This window comes from Argiope bruennichi, chromosome 10 (genome assembly GCF_947563725.1).
Source record: "Argiope bruennichi chromosome 10, qqArgBrue1.1, whole genome shotgun sequence".
In the NCBI taxonomy this organism is placed as follows: domain Eukaryota; kingdom Metazoa; phylum Arthropoda; class Arachnida; order Araneae; family Araneidae; genus Argiope; species Argiope bruennichi.
Window position 1 is genome coordinate 122,342,691 of NC_079160.1, and position 19,783 is coordinate 122,362,473.

Sequence of the window (19,783 nt, forward strand, 5' to 3'; positions counted from 1 at the left end):
GGGTAAAAAAGAGGAATTTACAATTTTTCATAGAGAGAAAAAAAATTCAAATCTAATAAAATTACTTTAAGCACATTTCTTGTACTGAATTACACTGCTTTTGTAAAGTATCTTTCTCATTTTCTCTCTGTAAAGTTAATTCATTCATCATTTTTTGAACTGATACCAATTCTTTCTGCAGGAGAGTCACATCATCAGCTTCTGGCCTAAAATGAGCATGTATATTTATGAGGAGAAATTATATAAAAAAAATCTATTGGAAAACTATACAGTAAACAGAATATATAAATACTCATATATTTTTTTTTCAAAACAACATAAATAAGAGCCATTAAAAACAATATATAGAGAGATAAATTGATTTGAAAAATTGGTTTCCACATTTAAAAATATATTTCAGACAAAATTACCTCTGATTAATTTCTACCTCCAGTTTTCTAATTCGATCCTAAGGAATGAAAGGAAATCATATTTTAAAAAAGTTAATCAAGTTTAAAAATTTGATTTAGCATAACTCTGATGAAATGATGGATGATCTTCAATCTTAGATGAGTACATTTACTAAGTGGGAGAAAAATTTGAAATTGAAAGCATTTCACAGTTAAATAATAGGGCTGTAATAAATGCAAACTTAGGGTTTTCCTGCTTATTGACATCCTCAATAATGCAATGAAGAAGCAAAACAAATTAGATCTGGCATACTCTGATTCACATCCATCTTCTAACATTTAAATAGGCTTATCTGATCACCCACCAACTCTTCAGAGCCAGGCTAAGTAAAATAATTGTCTAACAAATTTTTTAAAAAATGTTAAAGTAATTGTACATTTTTTTTTGGAGGGGAGGGACTATTTAAGACAGAAATATGTTACTAAAAAAAGTACTATATCTTTTTGAAAGCTTTTATACAGTATTTAAATAATAATCTTTTAAAAGCAACATCTGTAAAGTAAAATATTTTATAGAATAAATATAACATTAAATATATAGATTTTAAAATTAATGAAAGGAAAATAAATATAAATAATGCATTTACATTATGTAAATTAAAAAGACTCATATTTCATAAATTGTCACAATTAGAAAATATTCAGAAGTAAAATTAACAATATAATTAAAATATTTCCTAAAGTTTAGGGAAATTTATTTCAAAATTTTGACATAAAAATAATAATGCAAGTTTACAAACCTCTTTTGATTTTTGAGCAGACTCCAAAGACATTTTAATTGCTTTAAGCTCATCATATTGTAGTTTCAGATCTGCTAAATTATCTGTCTTAAAAAAATAAGAGTCAACATTTTAATTATGACTGAAATTTGTTTCAACAAATAATATATATTCAAAATTAAGTTAATTTATTTGCAGATAAAAAAGAAAATGATTCAACAGTAGCAATGATTAACAATCTTTCAAGTGAGGCTAAGACAAGATTCTAATGCATCAAATCCTAACAAATTCACCGCCATTAGAAGTGAGTGAATAAAAACTAAATAGATATTAATTTACTTTTTATAATAATGTTAAAATATTTTTAGATTAAGTAATATCATTAGTAATACTTCTTTTATATCCTTTAAATATATTCAGTAGTAACAAATTTTCTCCATCTAAATTATGATAGGCATGGAGGGGGAGAAAATGATAGAATCTTAACAAAAATATAAGAAAAAAAATACTCTTTATTTCAGAGGCTTTTCTTACTAATTAATTTTATAAATCTTTAAAATAATTAAGGAAGCTTCTTTTTAAGGATTAACAACTGATAACACAGATTTAAGATGTATGGATTATAAATACCAATTCCATCTCCTATCTCCTCAAATTTTTAAAAATTTACAAGCTGGTCATAGGAATTGTATTTAAAACTTGCCCTAATATGAAACTTTGCAATGAACAGGAATTATTTAATAAGCAAATTAAATCATAATTTTTTTATATATATATTTCATTAATTACTCGATCTCTCTCCTTACAAATATTCTTTTGACTATTACCTATCAGAGATTAGATTCTTCGAGATGAAAGAGCTTTCATTAGATAACATCCTGCCATTTATTTAAAACAAATTATATAAGCTAGGGTATTTTTGGATTAAGGAAGACAAATTTCATATAAAACGGATTATATTATAAGTTAATAAATATAGATACTTACTAATTTTGTAGCTTTCAGCTTGAAGCTATCTCTTTCTTCTCTGAGATTAGCATTTTCTTTAGATAACTCAGCAGACTGTTGAGATATTGCTTGCAATTTACCTTGCACTAAAAGATAAATAATTAATACTGTGAAAGTTAAGAAAAAAAAAAAAAACGTATTTAGGCAATACATACTAAAACAGAAAATACCTCAAAAATAAAAATGTGTAAAAATAATTTTTTTTTCTAATGGAGACCCGAGAAAGATACAAAAAGATACCAGAATTAATACAATTAATTTGATCCAAGATTCACTAGCATAAAAATGTTTGAAATTTAAATGATATGGTTGAGTTTTTTAAGAAAGAATCAGTATCATTCTGCTCAAACAGTTTACCAATTGCATGAAGAATGCTGAAATTTTTGTTAATCACAAAGTGATATTGATGTCTTAACATAATAACATACATACATACATAATTAGTCAAACATAACATAACTAGGGAACATAATTTAGTCAAACTTTTAATGTGAAGAATTATTTTAAATTTATTTGAATCAATATAACATAAACTTCACTTAATAATGTTTGATATTCCTTAACAATGATGAGAAGTTTATAGAAAAGGCTTCTATCTGCTAATAAATTTTTACCTGGCCTTACAATTCATTCAAATCTGCTTTTTTTTTTTTTTTAAATCTTTCTACGTACCAAATCTGCTTCTTTTCTTTTTATGTTAAATCTTTCTATGTACAAAATCTACTTTTTTTAAAAATGTTAATGGACAGTGTCTAATGACACCAAAATAAACCACCAAAGAATAAAAGGTGCAACAAAGAAGGACATCAAAAATGCTGCAAGAAAATTCCTATAGGTCTTTTCTATATTAAATGGGGAAAGGGAGGGAAACAACCCCACCAAGATAGTAATAAATACTTACATAATGCTTTGGCTTCTTCTAATGCTTTTACTTGCATGGCCATAGCTTCAAGTTCTGTCTGCAAGTAAAATACAAGAACATGCTTCAAATTCCATTTTTAAATCTTTTCAGCTATGTAGGAACTCTGGTAATTCCAGATTGATATGTTAGTGAAATACTGCTTACGAACACCTCTATCTGAATAATAACTGTTCTCTTCAATATTAATGTCAATGTCATTTGACAAAGATATTTTGATAATGAGATGCAGTAACACAATACAAATATAATTATAAAATATACTGTATATTTTAAGATGGAGCTGATTCATGAAATGCTTCAGAAAAAATTCTAATGTTCATACTTCAAATATTAAATATTGCATAATAAATTATTTGTAATACAGCAGATTCGATTGATTTACCTAAACACAGCAAAATATGCATTACTTGGATAAAGTTTAAAATAGTGAGCTTGCAATCCAAAATAATTGCACATTGTCAGCAACAGTTATAATAGTAATAAAAAGGAACCGTAAAAATTGTACCACTTTTCTTAAGGATTTTATTTAATCACACTTTCACATTATTTATAATCAACTTGTACTGCTATGACTTCTGAGGTATTTTGAGAACTATCAGGAATTTTGCTTTGAAAAAAATTGAACCTATAGTGCTCAATTCTGAGAAACAAATTATTAAGAAATACCATAAGAAATATATATATATATATATATATATATATATATATATATATATATATATATATTTCTTACATATATATATCATATATATATATATATATATATATATATATTTCTTACATATATATATCATATATATATATATAACATCATATATATATATGGCATTAACAAATCAGTAATATTCCACTGACATTTTAAATTCAATGTGAATATTTTAAGCTATTAAATAATTCAATAAGCAAACAACTATAACAGAAATAAACATCATTCAATTCTGCCAATATTCTACAAATTATATTTTACATTTCAAAATACAAAAAAAAAAAAAAAAAAAAAAAAAAAACACCCAAGGAGTTGTTAATAATAGAAACAAACAAACAAATATTATTTACAAAATTATATATATATGTATATAAAATAAGTATATGAAAAAAATTTTCAATTCCTGCTGATTTTCAGAGGAGGAAAACAAAATTAATTTAATGGCTAATGTAGTTGAAAACTTCCATTGATTCCTTCCTTCCATTATTTTATTAATTATTAGTCCCCAATAATTCTATTGCGTCAAAGATCAAAGTACAATTCATTTTTATTTATTGACCATCAATTTGTGGATATGGTATATAGGCTGAATTATTTGAAGGCTGTGAAATCCAATTTCCTATAGTAGTTTTAAACTTAAGTTATATAGTAATGTTTGCAATTTTAAATACAAAATTATAATCTATTAGGAAATTTTCAAGAATACTATTTATGTTAATTTCTTTTGCAATGTTTTTGTAAAGAAGAGTCATATAATTTTTTTTTCTGTCTACAAAATAAAGCTCATTTTTTTTTATGCATAATTTTAGACAGATATGAAGATCACACTGGATTCTCTTAGTTAGACCTACCCACACAATAGTAGCTGATAAAGAATTAAAACAAAATGCAACGAATAATGCAAACAAATTATTTCTAAGTAAGTTACTGTTGTTATCCTGAAATGTATAAAATGTGATGACAAATGTTGACTTCATTAAATGTATCAATACAATCATATCTAGCAAAATCACATTCAAGTTTTTGCAATTTTTGAGAAAATCATCTTAAACAATTTCTGGATACTATCCAGATTGTATAAAAATATTCTCATGTTTGTAATAAACTTTGAATCTTTTCTTTAAAAAAAATTGGTACTGTTCTGATGGTACTGATGCTTGCAGGTATTTAGTACTGCTGACAGTACTAAATACCTGCAAGCATCATGAAGTTCAATATAACAAAGTTTCCCTCAAATTGGTAGATATAAAATATGTACAAATTATGTAATAATATTCAAAAATATGCATATTTGAATTAAAAAAAATAAAAAAAAATGCTTATTACTATAACAAAATCTATCAGCAGCACGAGACATTGCACACTCATAATTATTCATGCTTTCTCAGGCTGGCTCTGTATCTAATTACCTATTCATAACATTTTATTTGATACTTTTTCCTTACAGGACAATCACTTGAATTTTTCCCCCTTGGTTTTACTTTTGAAGTGATGTATCAACAGTTTACACCAGCTGCTATCCTGGTACCAGTTAATCTTTTCAAGCATTTCTCACCTTTCCATTAATTCTTGTGTTATCTTATATTATTTTCAATGAATTAGCAAAACAATGAAGTTCATATTCCTACTATTAGGGAAGACATAGAAAAAATTTTTTAGTTAAGAAAATTCTGCCTGGAGTCAGTTTGAAGTACTACAGGTAGAGCTAGCATAATTTCCCGAATTTCATAGCGTAGTCTGAAAACAAACCAGTTCTTACTGTATACTATCATGCATATAAATGAGATGGGCAAAGAAATGAGTTCGTAGAACTCTGGCCTATTCGACTTTTTTGTTATCCGGCCAGTCCTTCTACCTCATTAGACCGGATACTCGAGAGTGTATTATATAATTTAATGCTGTTTACTAAGCTGAAGAAATAATTTAGTTAAATAGTTAATGAAAAAAACTTACCGCATCTTTTTGATTAGCATGATGTCGTGTGAAATGTGCATTCAACTCAATTTCACTTGGAAGTTTCATTTTACACACTGGGCAATTGAAAGCTCTTCCTTCCCCAACAATTTCATTTTCAATATGACTGCTTTCATAATGATTCTGAAGAGCTTCAGGAGAAGGAAAGCCTAACATACATGTCGGGCACAAAAATCCCTTCAAGAAATGAAGACCAAATTTATTACATATTATAAATTTATTAAGCAACTAGTTATAAGTTTTTTTATAACTAGTTTTAAAAAATGTAAATCTTATTTCTCATGACTTGAGAAAGAGGGAAAGTACTTTAGTGGTTTTACCTAAAATCCTCATCTTAACCCCTGCACTTTCAATGACATATCTGACATCCTCGAATTTTTAATATTTAAATTTATAAACGAGTGAAATTATTCAGTAATTTAAAATGCAAAACTCACTTAGAAACATTTCAACATCTCAATTACTCTTTATGTCATTATAGGGATTGAAATAATATATGTCTCGAAGAGATAATGTCATCTAATCAGGAGGTTAAGTAAATTTGTAGGTCAAGGGGCAGAAACGAAGCCATAAACTAAAAGTTAATTGAATTTTTTTAAAAATGCATTTAATTTTAACAAAATAAAAAGAAAGTAAATGATGTAAACCACACTCTCTCGAATGATTTATAGCAAAATATATACTATCATCTTGTTTTGGGATAAGTATTATAATTATAAATTCTAAATAATTACAATTTGCTATTATCTACATATCTATGCTTAGAGACTGGAATATATCATAATGAAAAATGTATCACCTCAGCAGAACCAGGTGGAGTTTCAATATTATTTTCAGATGAAGTCCTAGATCCTGGTCCCTCAGAAATCTATAATAAAATAACAAACATTTACAAATGTTTAAAAAAAATCCCCTTTTTATTTATAGTTTTGTTTTAGAATAAACTATATTTTTGCATGGTTATTTAACTTGGCAGTAACATGGTAGTAAACTAGAAAAAAATATCAGTAATAATGATGTCATAAATATCAATTAACTGGTCAATGCAATCTGAGTAAAATCTTATTCTTTTCATTTTTAACTCTTTATTATATTCCTGCATAAGATTTGCTTTCTGAAATGAATTAAATGAAAAAAAAAAAAAAACCAATAAATAGTGGCTACAATTTTGACACATTAAGCAAAATCTCTTTAAATATTATTATTACATTAAGAAATTATTTTTTGGATAAGATTTCAACCAATATAGTCAAGATAAGAATAATTCAGATAAAATGCCACATAGGGTGGTGACAGTACTGAGAATTTTCCCTCTGGAAAAATGAGGGAAATTCATAAAAATATTTAAAAGTCATGGAAAATTGTCAATGAAATCACTTTATGCCATGCATGTGCCGATTGGAGATATGGTGCAATCATCTCTGTGCATCTGAAACTTGTTATATAATCTGTTATCAAAACAATTATAATAACAATCTGAGACAGCTCTTTTTAAGGATATGGTGAATTTTTAGAATTTCATTATATTAAGAGCCATAAGCTGATGAATGTGACTCGAAAAATCTTAATGAAAGATTGTTCTCACTTTTGAAAGAATAGAAGGGGGTCAATAATTTTGGTTTGACCTGCTCTTGCAACCCTGTAATGATGTTATATCATAGTTAAAAATGATAATACATTTCAATGGCTACAGTAACATAGAGAGAGAATATGTGATCAATAAAGATAGTCTGTGTGAAAATATAAAAGAAAAAAAAAACATGCATTGCAAGAAGAGTGGTTTATGACAGAATTCAAGCAAATGGTGGAGTAAGAAATCTTGAAGTGTCAAAATAATTGATTTTAAGTGCGAAGAATTCACAAGCCAAATATGACGAAAATAAAAAGATGACATGAAAGGGGGTAGCTCAAAAAGCGAGTTTAAAAGTTGAGAAAGAAATTGCGAGTTTCAAAAGAAGCTTCTAAAACTTTTTAATTCACTTAAAGTAGGGAAGAATTGGGAGGAGTAGGGCAGATTTCACAAAAAGTTTTTTTTTTTACTTCACTAGTTTCCATTTAGCAATAGTGCAGTTTCTAAAAATCTAATAGTACGTTCCTTAATTTATTTTTAAAAAATATAAAAATAGCGAAATACAAATAACTAGCTTTTTTATTTGTATAGTTAAAAATTGTACATTTTTGTTTAATACCTCCTTTATAAGAAGCAAATATGGGACTCATATGTGGGAAGAATGGAACAAGGTTTAAGAAGATTAAAATTAATAAATAATGTATTTTGGTATCCTTTCCATTTAATGATTTATGGTTTTTGACATACCATACAAGAGCTGATTTTTAAATTTTCATTGGTACTGCTACACCCTGAAAAACTTTTATTTTCTTTTACAATCATTTTCACTGATTGCAATATGATATTTAATATATTTTTCTCTTTCTAGATGCTTTTTTTTTTTTTCTCCATTTCTTGGCATTTTTATATAAAAAAAATAAAATGAGTAATCCTTTTTAATTTAGAGCGACAAAAGTTTTAATAAATAACTTTCATAACTTAACTTCATTTTTAATCATTACTTAATATTTATTATATAGATTATTACTTCAATATAGTTATAGTACAATTTCCCTTAACTGCAATTAAGAAGTAAATTTGATTTTAGGTAGATTTTTTTATATGAAATGATACAGAATGATTTACAATATTTATTCATACTTTACGTGACACAATTATTAACAACAACAATAATAATAACACATGTTTAGAGGCATTGGTGTTCTTAAGAAAATTTCTGATAATAGTTTATTTTTCTTTTTGTTTCTGTTAATGGAATTTTCTTATTGTTGTACATTGTTACTTCATATAATGTGTACTAACATATATTTTAATAAATTTAAAATCATCAAATTGTTATTGCATTATAAACCCCAACAAATAATTTCATTAAACAACTTTAAGAAAAATTAAAAACTTTAATCCTTAGTATATTTAGTTATTAAAAAAATGTACTGAAATGTAATAGAGCATGTTCCATTCCACCCACTGCAGAATTTTCTTTTAAAATACATATTACATAAAGCACGCTACATTTCAGCTAAATTTAACTGTTAGTTTATAAACATTTAATCTTTAAGTTTACTATGCATTTAAAACATTTCCATTTTATATATAATAAGATTGAAAAATAAGAATTTGTATTTACTTCTGAGGCATAAAAATCATATTTTCTGCTTTAAGCACAAATCATATTATAGCTAGTGTAACAATTAAGATCAAGCAAAGGGCTATAGCTGCTCTTTCTAATGGAGAAACTAGGAATAGGTTCTAATGTTTTATTTAGAAATAAATACAGCAGTCCCATGCCTCCCAACACTTCCTTATTGGTCATGGAACCAGTACTTTAAGCCAAGTGTTTTTCTTAATATTTAAATGATTGATGTATCAGTTTTGAATTTAATAATTATTATTTGTAATTTTTTGCATTTTAAAAGCAACAGACAAACAATTGTTATTTGTTACTGGAGTTATTATTTATAATAATAAATGAAAATAAATACTTTCATATTCACTTATAAAAGCATAAGTTTTTGATCAGAAACAATTAATTTATGATTTGTTAAGGTAAAAAGATTTGGAGTAATATTTTGACAATTTTTTATGTTAAAATATTTGCTAAAATATGTTATTCAGTATGCATAAATGTACTATTTTTTTATCTATATGCTTCAGCATGTTGAATTGATAACTGTTAACATAATATATATAACTTCCATTGCAAAGAACAATTTCAATGTTTTTTTTGTTTTTTTGTTTTTTTTTTTCAGAATTGTTATACAGTTTTAGAAGAAATGTTCTTTGTTAAAATTTCCAGCACTTTTTACATATAAAAATGTAATATATAGTTTTAATAGTTTTTTTTTTTAGCATATTTCTCCTATTTTTAAAAAATTAATTTTAACAAAAAAATTATTGAATTATTTATATTAAATAATTCATAAAAATGTTTTTATAATGTGTATTGCACAAATAGGGTGATTCTGAGTAGGAAGAAAGACAGAATACTAATATAATTAATAGCTGTATGATAGGAAAATGTTGAATATTTAGTCAGGAAATTTTTTTTCACAGTTTCTATAGCCACTATGATTCTTATAACTTCAGAACCAGTCATTGTATAGAAACAAACTGGATGTTTTCAAATACAATATTTATAAAGCAAAAACTGGTTTAAAAAATGATATAAAAATTTAAAACACCATATTACTAAGAACTAGACTTTTACTTATATTCATTTCAAAATTATTTAAACCACTAGAACAGAGCAATAAAATATCCTAGTTGTATACAGTCTTAGAAACAGTAAAATGTAAATTTTCTTAAGCATTTGAAAAAAGTTAGTTGGTAGTTAAAAAAGGACTGTAAAAACATACAAATGTTTATGTGTTATTATCTCTATTTTTAGCAACATGAAGAAATAAAGATGATAACAAGAACACTTAATTCAATAGATAAATAAAAAGATGCATCATAGCATATTTTCTAAATTAAATCCATGTAAGTAATGGATTATAAGCATTATTGATATATTTTTTCCATTTAATAAGAATTTATTAGTATAAATTAAATTTCTCAAATATAATAGAAAAATAATGATAATATCTCACAAGCTTTTCAATATATAAAGTGCTGTTTAAGGTTTTGGATAATTTTATATATTTTATTACATTAAGTCTTGATTTATGAACTATCAAAGGGGTTTTGATGCAAATTCTCTCTTTATATATATGAACAAACTTTAGAAAATTTAATCATATTTCAGCTTTTTTAAAGTAAAACTTAAAAAAAAAACTGAAATATGATTTAAAATAGATATAAAGAAGTATAAATAGAAAAAAAAAACTTTTATTACTTATCAATCAAATTTAAAAAGAAATTGTAAAATCAAATTACATCTGAAGTTTAAACATATGTTTACACCATGCAAGAAAGAAGCATGCTTGAGCAAAGTAAAAACAATTCAAAAGAATTAGTTAAAAAAAAATCAAAACAAGACTGAATTTTAATTGTTAGGAGAGAATTTTCTTATGTAATACAGAAAATCAACAAGATATATTCCTTTAATCATTTAGCAAGATACAAATTTATTTACTTTGGCTTGATCACCTCTCCTATTGAGAATACCACGAAAGTTGTTAAACATAATTACTGGTTATTAATTAAACGTCAACAGTCTCTCAGAAATATTTGTATTACTCCTCCACCATAAACATCATTCTTTTGGACGGAAACTGGGAATAGAGGGGAAGGAGATCATGAAAAAAGGAAAGTGACGAATTCTCATATTTAGAAGCAAGACATTAGAAACAGTTTAGTACTATTTTCTAGTAACCAATCATCACACAAACAAGCAATAGGTGGATTACGGAATTACAAAAATAGACCAATCATTTTCGCCTGAAGCAAGTGACGTAGTACAATTTGATCTCTCTATAGACTACAAACATAATGTATAATAATAAAAAGAAAGATCGCATTTACTTTAACTTCAGTTTCGTGCCTGACAGCCGGCGCGCCCAGAATGAAGTGTAAACAAGAAGACACGACGTGATTAAATGAGTGTGGACTTTATCATTTTTTTTATCTATTTTTATCACCACATTCATTACATTTTAAGATGTGTAATATAGTATATTGTTGAAAATTACTTGAACTCGCTACAGGTGATTTAGCATACTTTATTAAAGATGTGTGGGAAGAACAATGTACCCCTTTGGGTACTCGGAAATATTGTTCTTTCTGTAGCCATCGTTCTTGTAAATAAGATTGTTTATGTTAGAACTAAATTTCCTAACATCACTCTGACTTTAATTCATTTCATTGTAACATTTTTTGGTATACATTTATGTGAGAGTCTAAATGTTTTCCAAGCAAAACGTTTGCCAGTAGTTCAAGTTTTACCTCTTGCTATTTCATTCTGTGGATTTGTTGTGTTTACAAACCTCTCGTTAGGTTACAATACTGTTGGAACGTATCAAATCTTAAAAACTTTGACAATGCCCACCATCATGCTGATTCAAACTTTCATGTACGGGAGGACATTTTCATGGAAAATAAAATCCACTCTGGTAATACTGTGAAGTTTTTATATTTAAAAATTTATTGTGATAATAATTTTAAGTGGAAGAAAAAGCTTACATTTATATTCCTTACAATATCTATGCATAGCTAATCATTTATTCTCGGATTTTAATTTTATTTCTTAAAAGTGTTTATATTTCTCTGCTTGATTAATTTCTTTATTATCTAAATAGATGGCACATCTTGTTTTCGAAATGTGTTGTCTATTTCTTTTAACGAAGAATCTGTGGAATACTTCATTTGCTTATATATTTCATAATTTTTATACCAATTAATGGATGACTTAATTCACAAATTTGGAAGTACAATGATCTTATGTCTGTGTTATATTCTGGTTAATTTCTTAGGTGGTTCAAAACTCTTAGTGAAAACTTCACTGTAAAATACTTTTTTTTTGCATTTATTATAAAAGCAGATTGTGTATGTGCATATATATATATGACTAACATTGCATTAATGTAGGTTGATTTAAAAAATATGCATTTTTATATCAAAGGTATTACAGAAAATTATTCCATAAATGATAAAATTGTCACATCAAGGCTACTGTCATAGAAGCACTCTGATTTATTTCCCTTTTTATGCTTGCCATTTGTCTTTCTAAAGAATCAGTTTGGAAAAATGCTTAATTATAAAAATACTTTTATCTGTATTTGTATTATAGATTTGTTTGTTGTAATAACAAATATGTCTATATTATGAACATATCTAATTGTATGAAAACTGTATTACAAATATTTATATTCTATTTCATTACTAAGTATAAATTTTGATGTGTTGGGGCCTGAATAGAAATGACAATAAAATATCACTATTGTTTCATATTAAAATATGTTAACAAATTTTATAATTATGCAATGAGTTTCACTTAGATCTTCACCAGTTTCAGAGATTCCTTTCACTTTATTTTGGGATTGCATGCTTCATAAATGTTTTCATATTATTTCCTTTGCCACATTAGAATTTTTCATTTTTTTATAGAAAAGTGTACATGTATTTTTCAATTAAATGTATGGCTTACTATCAGTACTTTCAATTTAATTAGTTTAATTCATTTTATCAGCATAATTAGCCACTAAAAGTAACTGTAAAATTTGTAGAAGTTCAATTATTATAAATTCTATGCAAAGTAACATTAGTAGTTACTTTACATTAATTGACTATGTTAATTTTCTATAAGAAAAATAATAGTTTTGAGGAGATCTGTTTTTTTTTAATATTATATTATTATTAATCGCTTGGATAGTGTTTATAAGATATATATTAAGACATATCTTTTATTTTCATATTTCAAACATATTTAACATATAATTAATCTGTTCATTTCCTTATTTGTAGGAATTATTTTATGGGTAAGCTTCCTTTGATTTTCTCTATATACAAATAATTTAATCTTGATGTGTGCATTATTTTTATGAAGTTCTGTTTATTCACATGTAAAATTTCTTAATTTAGATACCAATATCATTTGGAGTAATCCTTAATTCAACATATGATATTAAGTTCAATCTATTAGGTACAGTCTTTGCTTTGGTTGGAGTGATAGTAACATCATTTTATCAAGTGGTATGTATTTATATGTTTGACTGAATGTTACTATTTTTTAAAATATTCTTTTGCAAACATTTCTAATGGATTAATTTCACTCTTTTGATTACTTTATATCAAAAGTGGTCAAATTATTTTTAATTAAAAGGTAAATATTTTACAAAGCAATTTTATGCATAATCTCTAAAAACTGTGTAATTGTTCTTTGTTATATACTTTAAAAAAAAAATTCCAGCATTTTTAGGATGATTACAGATTTTATTATAAGTATAAAATGATAAAATAGCAATTTTGCTAGAAAATTACTGAAAGACCTAATTTTTAATTCTTTTCATACCAGTATAACATCACAAAACATTATTAAAGATATATTAAGAAAAATCTTTTGAGCTATAAAATCCATGAATATCAGAAATGGTGTTTAGAATACAAAGAAAATGCATGACCATATTTATTAAGATCTTTATTTTAAGGCACATTTTTTTTAACAGAGTCTAAAGTTTTGAAATTCTCTATCATTTTAACTCGTGTTACGTTTATTCAATTTGAGACAAAAAGTATACAAAGTTTAATCATCTTTTGATTGTCTGTTACTGTAATTTGTTTTAAACTGCAGTATTACCAAAAAGAGAAAGGGAAAAAAAAAAAAAAAAAAGGCAAACATGGGATAAATTATTTTTTTAAAGTGTAATAATTTAGTGCTGATATGGCTTTTTTTTCCAAATTCTGATATTTAATTATTTTAATAAGAAATAATTAGTTATATAATTTTCAGTTGGTCCAAGTTGAAATATCTCTAGTAATTTAATTATCACTAGTAGTTAAAAATATCTTTTTTTATATATCGAGAAAAAAATTTATTTATCCTTGTTTCGAAAAGTATAACTATATGTTTTAATGTTTAACTACCATTACAGTGAACAATGGTATATTCACATGATATATATATATGAATATTAATTATTTTGAATTATTAATACTAGTTTGATGTCTTCTGCAATTAATTCCTACAATGACAGATTTAGGCATTTTGTGGCCCTAGGCAGTGCACAATAAGTGGCTTTTTGCTTAGAACATGGGCTAATTTAGTTTCATATTTCAACAAATTCATAATTTAATCAAATTTTAATAATTAATTTTGTTAATTTTTTTTATTTTAGTAATTTTAGGAAAATGTTTAAGGTTTTATTCATTTATTATTATTATTAATAGTTTTTCTATGTTTGTACACAATTTAAATAAGCAGATGCTCATTGTTTATAAATATTTTTAAAACAAGGATCTGATCAATTATACTTGATAAAGGGCTAATTTTATTCTAATATTTTTAATTCATAATTTTCTAATATTTTTTTTTCAAATTTATTTATTTAACAAATAGGCTAATAACTTTTAAAATTCAATTTATGTATGTCCCTTTTTTAAGTCTGGATGCCGTAGATAGTTGCCTAATTTAAAATCCTTCATTAAGTCCTTGACATTTTATATTTACAGAGAGCAGATTTTAATGAAATGAAATTTCCATTTTTAGTGGGTTGGTGAAAAGCAAAAGGAATTTCAAGTAAACTCAATGCAACTGCTATACTATCAGGCTCCATTATCAGCAACACTTCTTTTATTTTGCATTCCTATTGTGGAACCTCCTTGGGCATTGGATGGCTTTTTTTACAGAAGTTGGTCATTAGGTGATATAGTAAGCATTCATTGTTATATATTTAAATGTTAAAAAATTCGAAAGAACTTATCTGAAAGAGCTTTTTGTCATTATACGGTGATTGCTATGAACTTAGTTTGGCTATTTTATTTGTAATGATGATTAAATCATTTTTTATGCCTTGCTTGACATATTTTTAAATTTCTATTTTTATGTTTTGACATACATATCACTACTACTCTAAAAATGTATTGGCTGGTATGCCTCTCTATGAATTACTGAGATTGTTTGAGAATGAATATTTATTAAAAATATGCCTATATATATAATTGTTGCATATCAGTACCTACCAAACAAAATGCAAGGAAATTTATTTAAGAAAAGTATTGGTAATATCTGAAAAATAAATAAAAAGAATATTATAATGAAAAGGGAAAAAAATTCTGTAGTCATTTTTTATAATTAAAGAGAACCATTATGATGTTTCATTATCTCAAGTGACTACACAGTAGTCTACTTTTCTTTTCTTTTTTTTTTTTTTTTTTTTTGCTTCATAATGTTTTTTATAACTATCAGTCATAATATTACCAATATTATTTAAAGATGCAGAAAAAGATACTAAAGAATTACGTTGCATTAAAAATATTGTATTTGTGCTTTGTGTTAGACTCTGTGCTACTTTATTACCTAAAATGGATGCCTAGCAAGCACACCCCCCCCCCCCTTCTATAATAATGAGATAACCTTTTAGTTCCTGTTATGGTATGTAAAATAGTTTTTTTTTTTTTAAAGCAACTTTGAGTTTTGCTGGAGATTTATAGAAGATATATATTCTTTTTCATAGGGTATTACAAAAATGTTCTGTTTGATTTAAGATTAAAAGGGTTTTCTATTCATTTCTTATGCTTAAACTTTTATTATATTTAGCCCTTTCAGGAGAAACAGCACATATACAAGTTTCTCCCGAGGGCTGACTGTCATATTCTTGAATTACAGAAAAATTTGGTCTGCAGGATTATTGATGCATGGGTACATTGGATTTTTGGATTCAAGTGTTTGCTATCAAATGATGTTATTAGTCCATATTTCTCTTGGGTCAAATAAGAGTTTCACAAGTGTCCATGAAATCATTAGATTCTTACATATGTAAAGAGAAACATGCTCATTTTTAGATGGTTATTCATTATTTCTCCTCTCATTTGGAAGAAAATGTAATGAGAGATATTTTATAAATACCAGTGTATATAAAATTGATTTTTCTAAAAGCATACTTTAGGTATGATTATCTTTCTTGTCAATTTTGAAAATGTGTTCAGCAATAGTTAATTTTTATGCAGGCATATACTTTTAGTTGTGAAAATACTGTAAGTAACACAGATGAAATACATTACAAACTATGAAGTATAAGATTTTTATACACTTCCTGTTTCTATTAGTCATATTTAGTAAAGTATCCATGATACACTAACATTTTAAGCAAAAAAGCTAAACTCTTCAGTAACTAACATTTGTTTGAAATTCTTTATTTTAAACCAATCAGGAGCCACCTCAGCAGTTTCTGCCAATTGTCTGGTAGGATTTCTTTAAAATGGTTCAAAATAATAATAATTTAAGTGTTAAAATTTTACTAATTTTATATAGTGATTAATTGAATTTTCTTGTTAAAAATATTATGTCAAGTATATAACCAGACATTGTATAAAAATTTAGACTTCATAATTTTTTTCAAAAGTGCATTGGTTACTTAACCTACATAAACTATTAATTCTTTTTAGAACATTTTTTTTTTCTTTTGAAAATATATGCCTAATGCTAACAGTTTAAAAATTAGCAATTGAGTCTTGATTGAAGTGGACATCCGGTATATATTTTCTCTATAATCTATGAAAATTTATTGTAGATTTCAGACCAGAAAAAGTGTTTGTTCAAAGTGTTCAATTAATTCAACTTCATTTTTTTCTCTCTTCTGAAGCATATATATATATATATGTGTGTGTGTGTGTTCCTATAATTATGATTTCTTATTTTTTTTCTTTCAGTTTTTGGTTTTATTATCTGGAGTCATTGCATTTTTAGTCAATGTTTCAATATATTGGATAATTGGAAATACCTCTGCTGTTACGTATCCTTCCAAAACAAACATGTAGATAAATAAACTGAATATTAATTTTTATATATTGCAAATAAAAAAAATAAAATTACATTGTTTTATTATTATAATCATCAAAAATCAGCATAAATCACAAAGGAAAATCCTTTTTAAAAGTATTTAAAATTTTCAAAAATCATTCTGAATTTTATTTTTACTTAGATAAAAGCTAATTTTCCAGTATTTCTTTTTTAGCACCTTTGTTGTCAGCATATATTATTTTATTCAAATATAAAATTTTCAAATAATTATTTTCTTTTTACCATAATTGCATTATTTATTAGAACATATTAATGACTTATACTTATTTCAAGTTATGTATTGTGAATGTTTGAATATCTAATTTTTCTATTCTTTGTAATGAAAATTATTTTTTTAATTTGTACCTTATTTATTTTTTTTCATTTTAGAAAAAAAAAATTATTATTTTTTCCTTAATCATCATGCATTAGATATAATGTCGTTGGTCAGCTAAAATTTTGTTTAACATTGCTTGGTGGATATCTTCTTTTTATGGAGCCTGTGCTGCCCATTCAGTTTTTGGGTATTTTAATCACTATATTTGGTGTGTCTTTGTATGCCTATTTTAAGGTGCGTCTTTAAAATATATTAATTTAATCTGTAAAAAATTTTAGTATCAAACTGGTTAAAAAATTATTTCTACTTTTTTTTTTTTTTTTTTTTTTAGCATCAAGATCAAAAATCCTTGCCATTTACTACTGAGAAATAAGAATGAATTCAAGATTGTGCTATATTAAAAAAGTATCTTGGAAACATTTTCATTATTTTTAGTTGAAAATAGTTTTGTATGAAATATATGAGATTTGTACAGTTATTTATTGCTTTTTTGTATATTCTCTACAATTTTTTGTACATTTTGATTAAATTTGTGATAAAGTTTAAATTTGTGATATTTCTGTGGCTATTAATGTTAGTCTAAAAAAGACACTTTTTACACAGAGCATATTTTTATGCTGCAGTGAAATTATTTTGCGGATTTTTTGTTCTATATCAGAAAGGTAGCACATGTTTTTATTAATTTATTCTTATAAAAGAACATGTTTGCATTATATCTGCAATATTCAAATCTATCATACTTATAGGTATGAAATTTGAGATAAAGGTAGCCAAAATGTTGATTCCTTGCACCTAAATATTTGAATTTTAATAATTTAATGTAGAAAAGTTTTTATTTAAAGTTTGTTTGGCATGATATTTTGCAATTACTTTTATTTCTAAATGATTGCAAGAAAATGAAATTTCAAATTAAAATTCTCCCTTACCCCTTAAATAAATCCCTGAAATGTACATTTCTATCTGTAAAGTATGTTCATGCGAATTTTGATTGCTCTAGATTCAATTATTTGTGCTGTAGAATATTGATTTCTGTGTGTATTTTCAGATTGCATAGTTTATTGAATAGAAACGAGTTTTAAAATATCATCTTGTTGACAGAAATTTGCAAGCTTGCACTTTTTTCCCCATTGTAACCTTTGTTGTTTTTGCATTTTTTTTTTTTTTTTTAAATTTTCACTTTTATTTGCATTAATAATTATCTTCGTATTTATTTTCTTTATTTCTTTTCATTATATATGCTGTGGTTTCTTTCAAGCAAATATTTTTTATTCTACTTAATCTGATTGCTTTAAAACAGAAAGAAACTAATTTTTGTTATGTGTTCTTTATGAATTAAAGCTAGATGCAGTATATTCCATTCTACTATCTCTTCTAATAATTAAAAAAGATGTGTTTGTCTGTCATATGGTGTTTTACAGAACAGACCTACATATGCCAAATTTAGTATATGTATATTTTGGAGAGTAAGAATATGCACCCAAAGTGATTTTTTTGAAATTTTATTTCTTTAAAAATTAAGTGAGATATTAATATCAATAATAAATTAATATTGGGATTTTTCCACTCTGCCTTCTGAAAATGTTACTATACAAAAAATATTTTTGTAACATTTAAAATTTTTTAAAATTTTCTTTTTAATGCAGTGAAATTTTTAATAATTTTTGAATAATTTTTAATTGTGTATTTCATTATTGCAATAGAATTCAAACAATGAAATTGTTTTTTATTAATTCTCTGGCTGCATAATTCTTTAAGATCACTATTTAGATGCGATGTTTGCACATAAGTTCAAATATTTTTCAAAGAAAGTGAACTGACGTTACATGATAATAATATAATGAAAATCAATAATTGTAAACTCTAAACTGTGAAAAACACAGGATGCAACAGAAAATGGACTGATTACAAACCGGTGGAAATCGTGGAATACGCAGCTGGAGGATTAATAGTTTATAGGAGGAACAGGAAAGTTAGTTTTGCAAAAGACAGCTTGTAATTAGTAATTACATTGCCAGAACATTTACATTTTTAATAGATTTCTGATATTGTAAATTAAGCTCCATTAAAATGTTTGTTACAGAATAAATAAAACAAGTATAAAGTTCCATGTGTATCGCAATTTGAAGCTTAAAATATTTTGTGTGAGGAAATCATGAGCATCAAG

At 25.4% G+C, this 19,783-nt stretch overlaps 2 protein-coding genes across 4 annotated transcripts in view; one reads left to right on the top strand and one right to left on the bottom strand.

Annotated features, from left to right (window-relative positions):
• LOC129989455 (early endosome antigen 1-like) overlaps positions 1-11,155 on the bottom strand; it is a 49,046-nt gene extending 37,891 nt beyond the window's left edge. For 2 of the 3 annotated variants that reach the window (XM_056098000.1, XM_056097999.1), the window contains exons 1-8: positions 10,923-11,154; positions 6,578-6,646; positions 5,758-5,955; positions 3,078-3,135; positions 2,156-2,262; positions 1,190-1,276; positions 411-448; positions 66-206 (exon numbers count right to left, since the gene is read on the bottom strand). In XM_056098000.1, coding sequence (XP_055953975.1) covers positions 66-206; positions 411-448; positions 1,190-1,276; positions 2,156-2,262; positions 3,078-3,135; positions 5,758-5,955; positions 6,578-6,646; positions 10,923-10,973 — 749 coding nt within the window. In that variant the 5' untranslated portion in view covers positions 10,974-11,154. Of the gene's footprint in view, positions 1-65; positions 207-410; positions 449-1,189; positions 1,277-2,155; positions 2,263-3,077; positions 3,136-5,757; positions 5,956-6,577; positions 6,647-10,922 lie in introns of all 3 variants that reach the window. The other variant, XM_056098001.1, reaches the window with a different exon arrangement.
• A 165-nt stretch (positions 11,156-11,320) lies between these two features.
• On the top strand, positions 11,321-18,164 carry LOC129989461 (solute carrier family 35 member E3-like). The gene is made up of 6 exons (XM_056098015.1): positions 11,321-11,898; positions 13,367-13,477; positions 14,991-15,152; positions 17,153-17,235; positions 17,715-17,853; positions 17,951-18,164. Exons 1-6 carry the CDS (start codon positions 11,518-11,520, stop codon positions 17,990-17,992), a joined length of 918 nt encoding a protein of 305 aa, XP_055953990.1. The 5' UTR covers positions 11,321-11,517; the 3' UTR covers positions 17,993-18,164.
• The last annotated feature ends 1,619 nt before the right edge of the window (positions 18,165-19,783 follow it).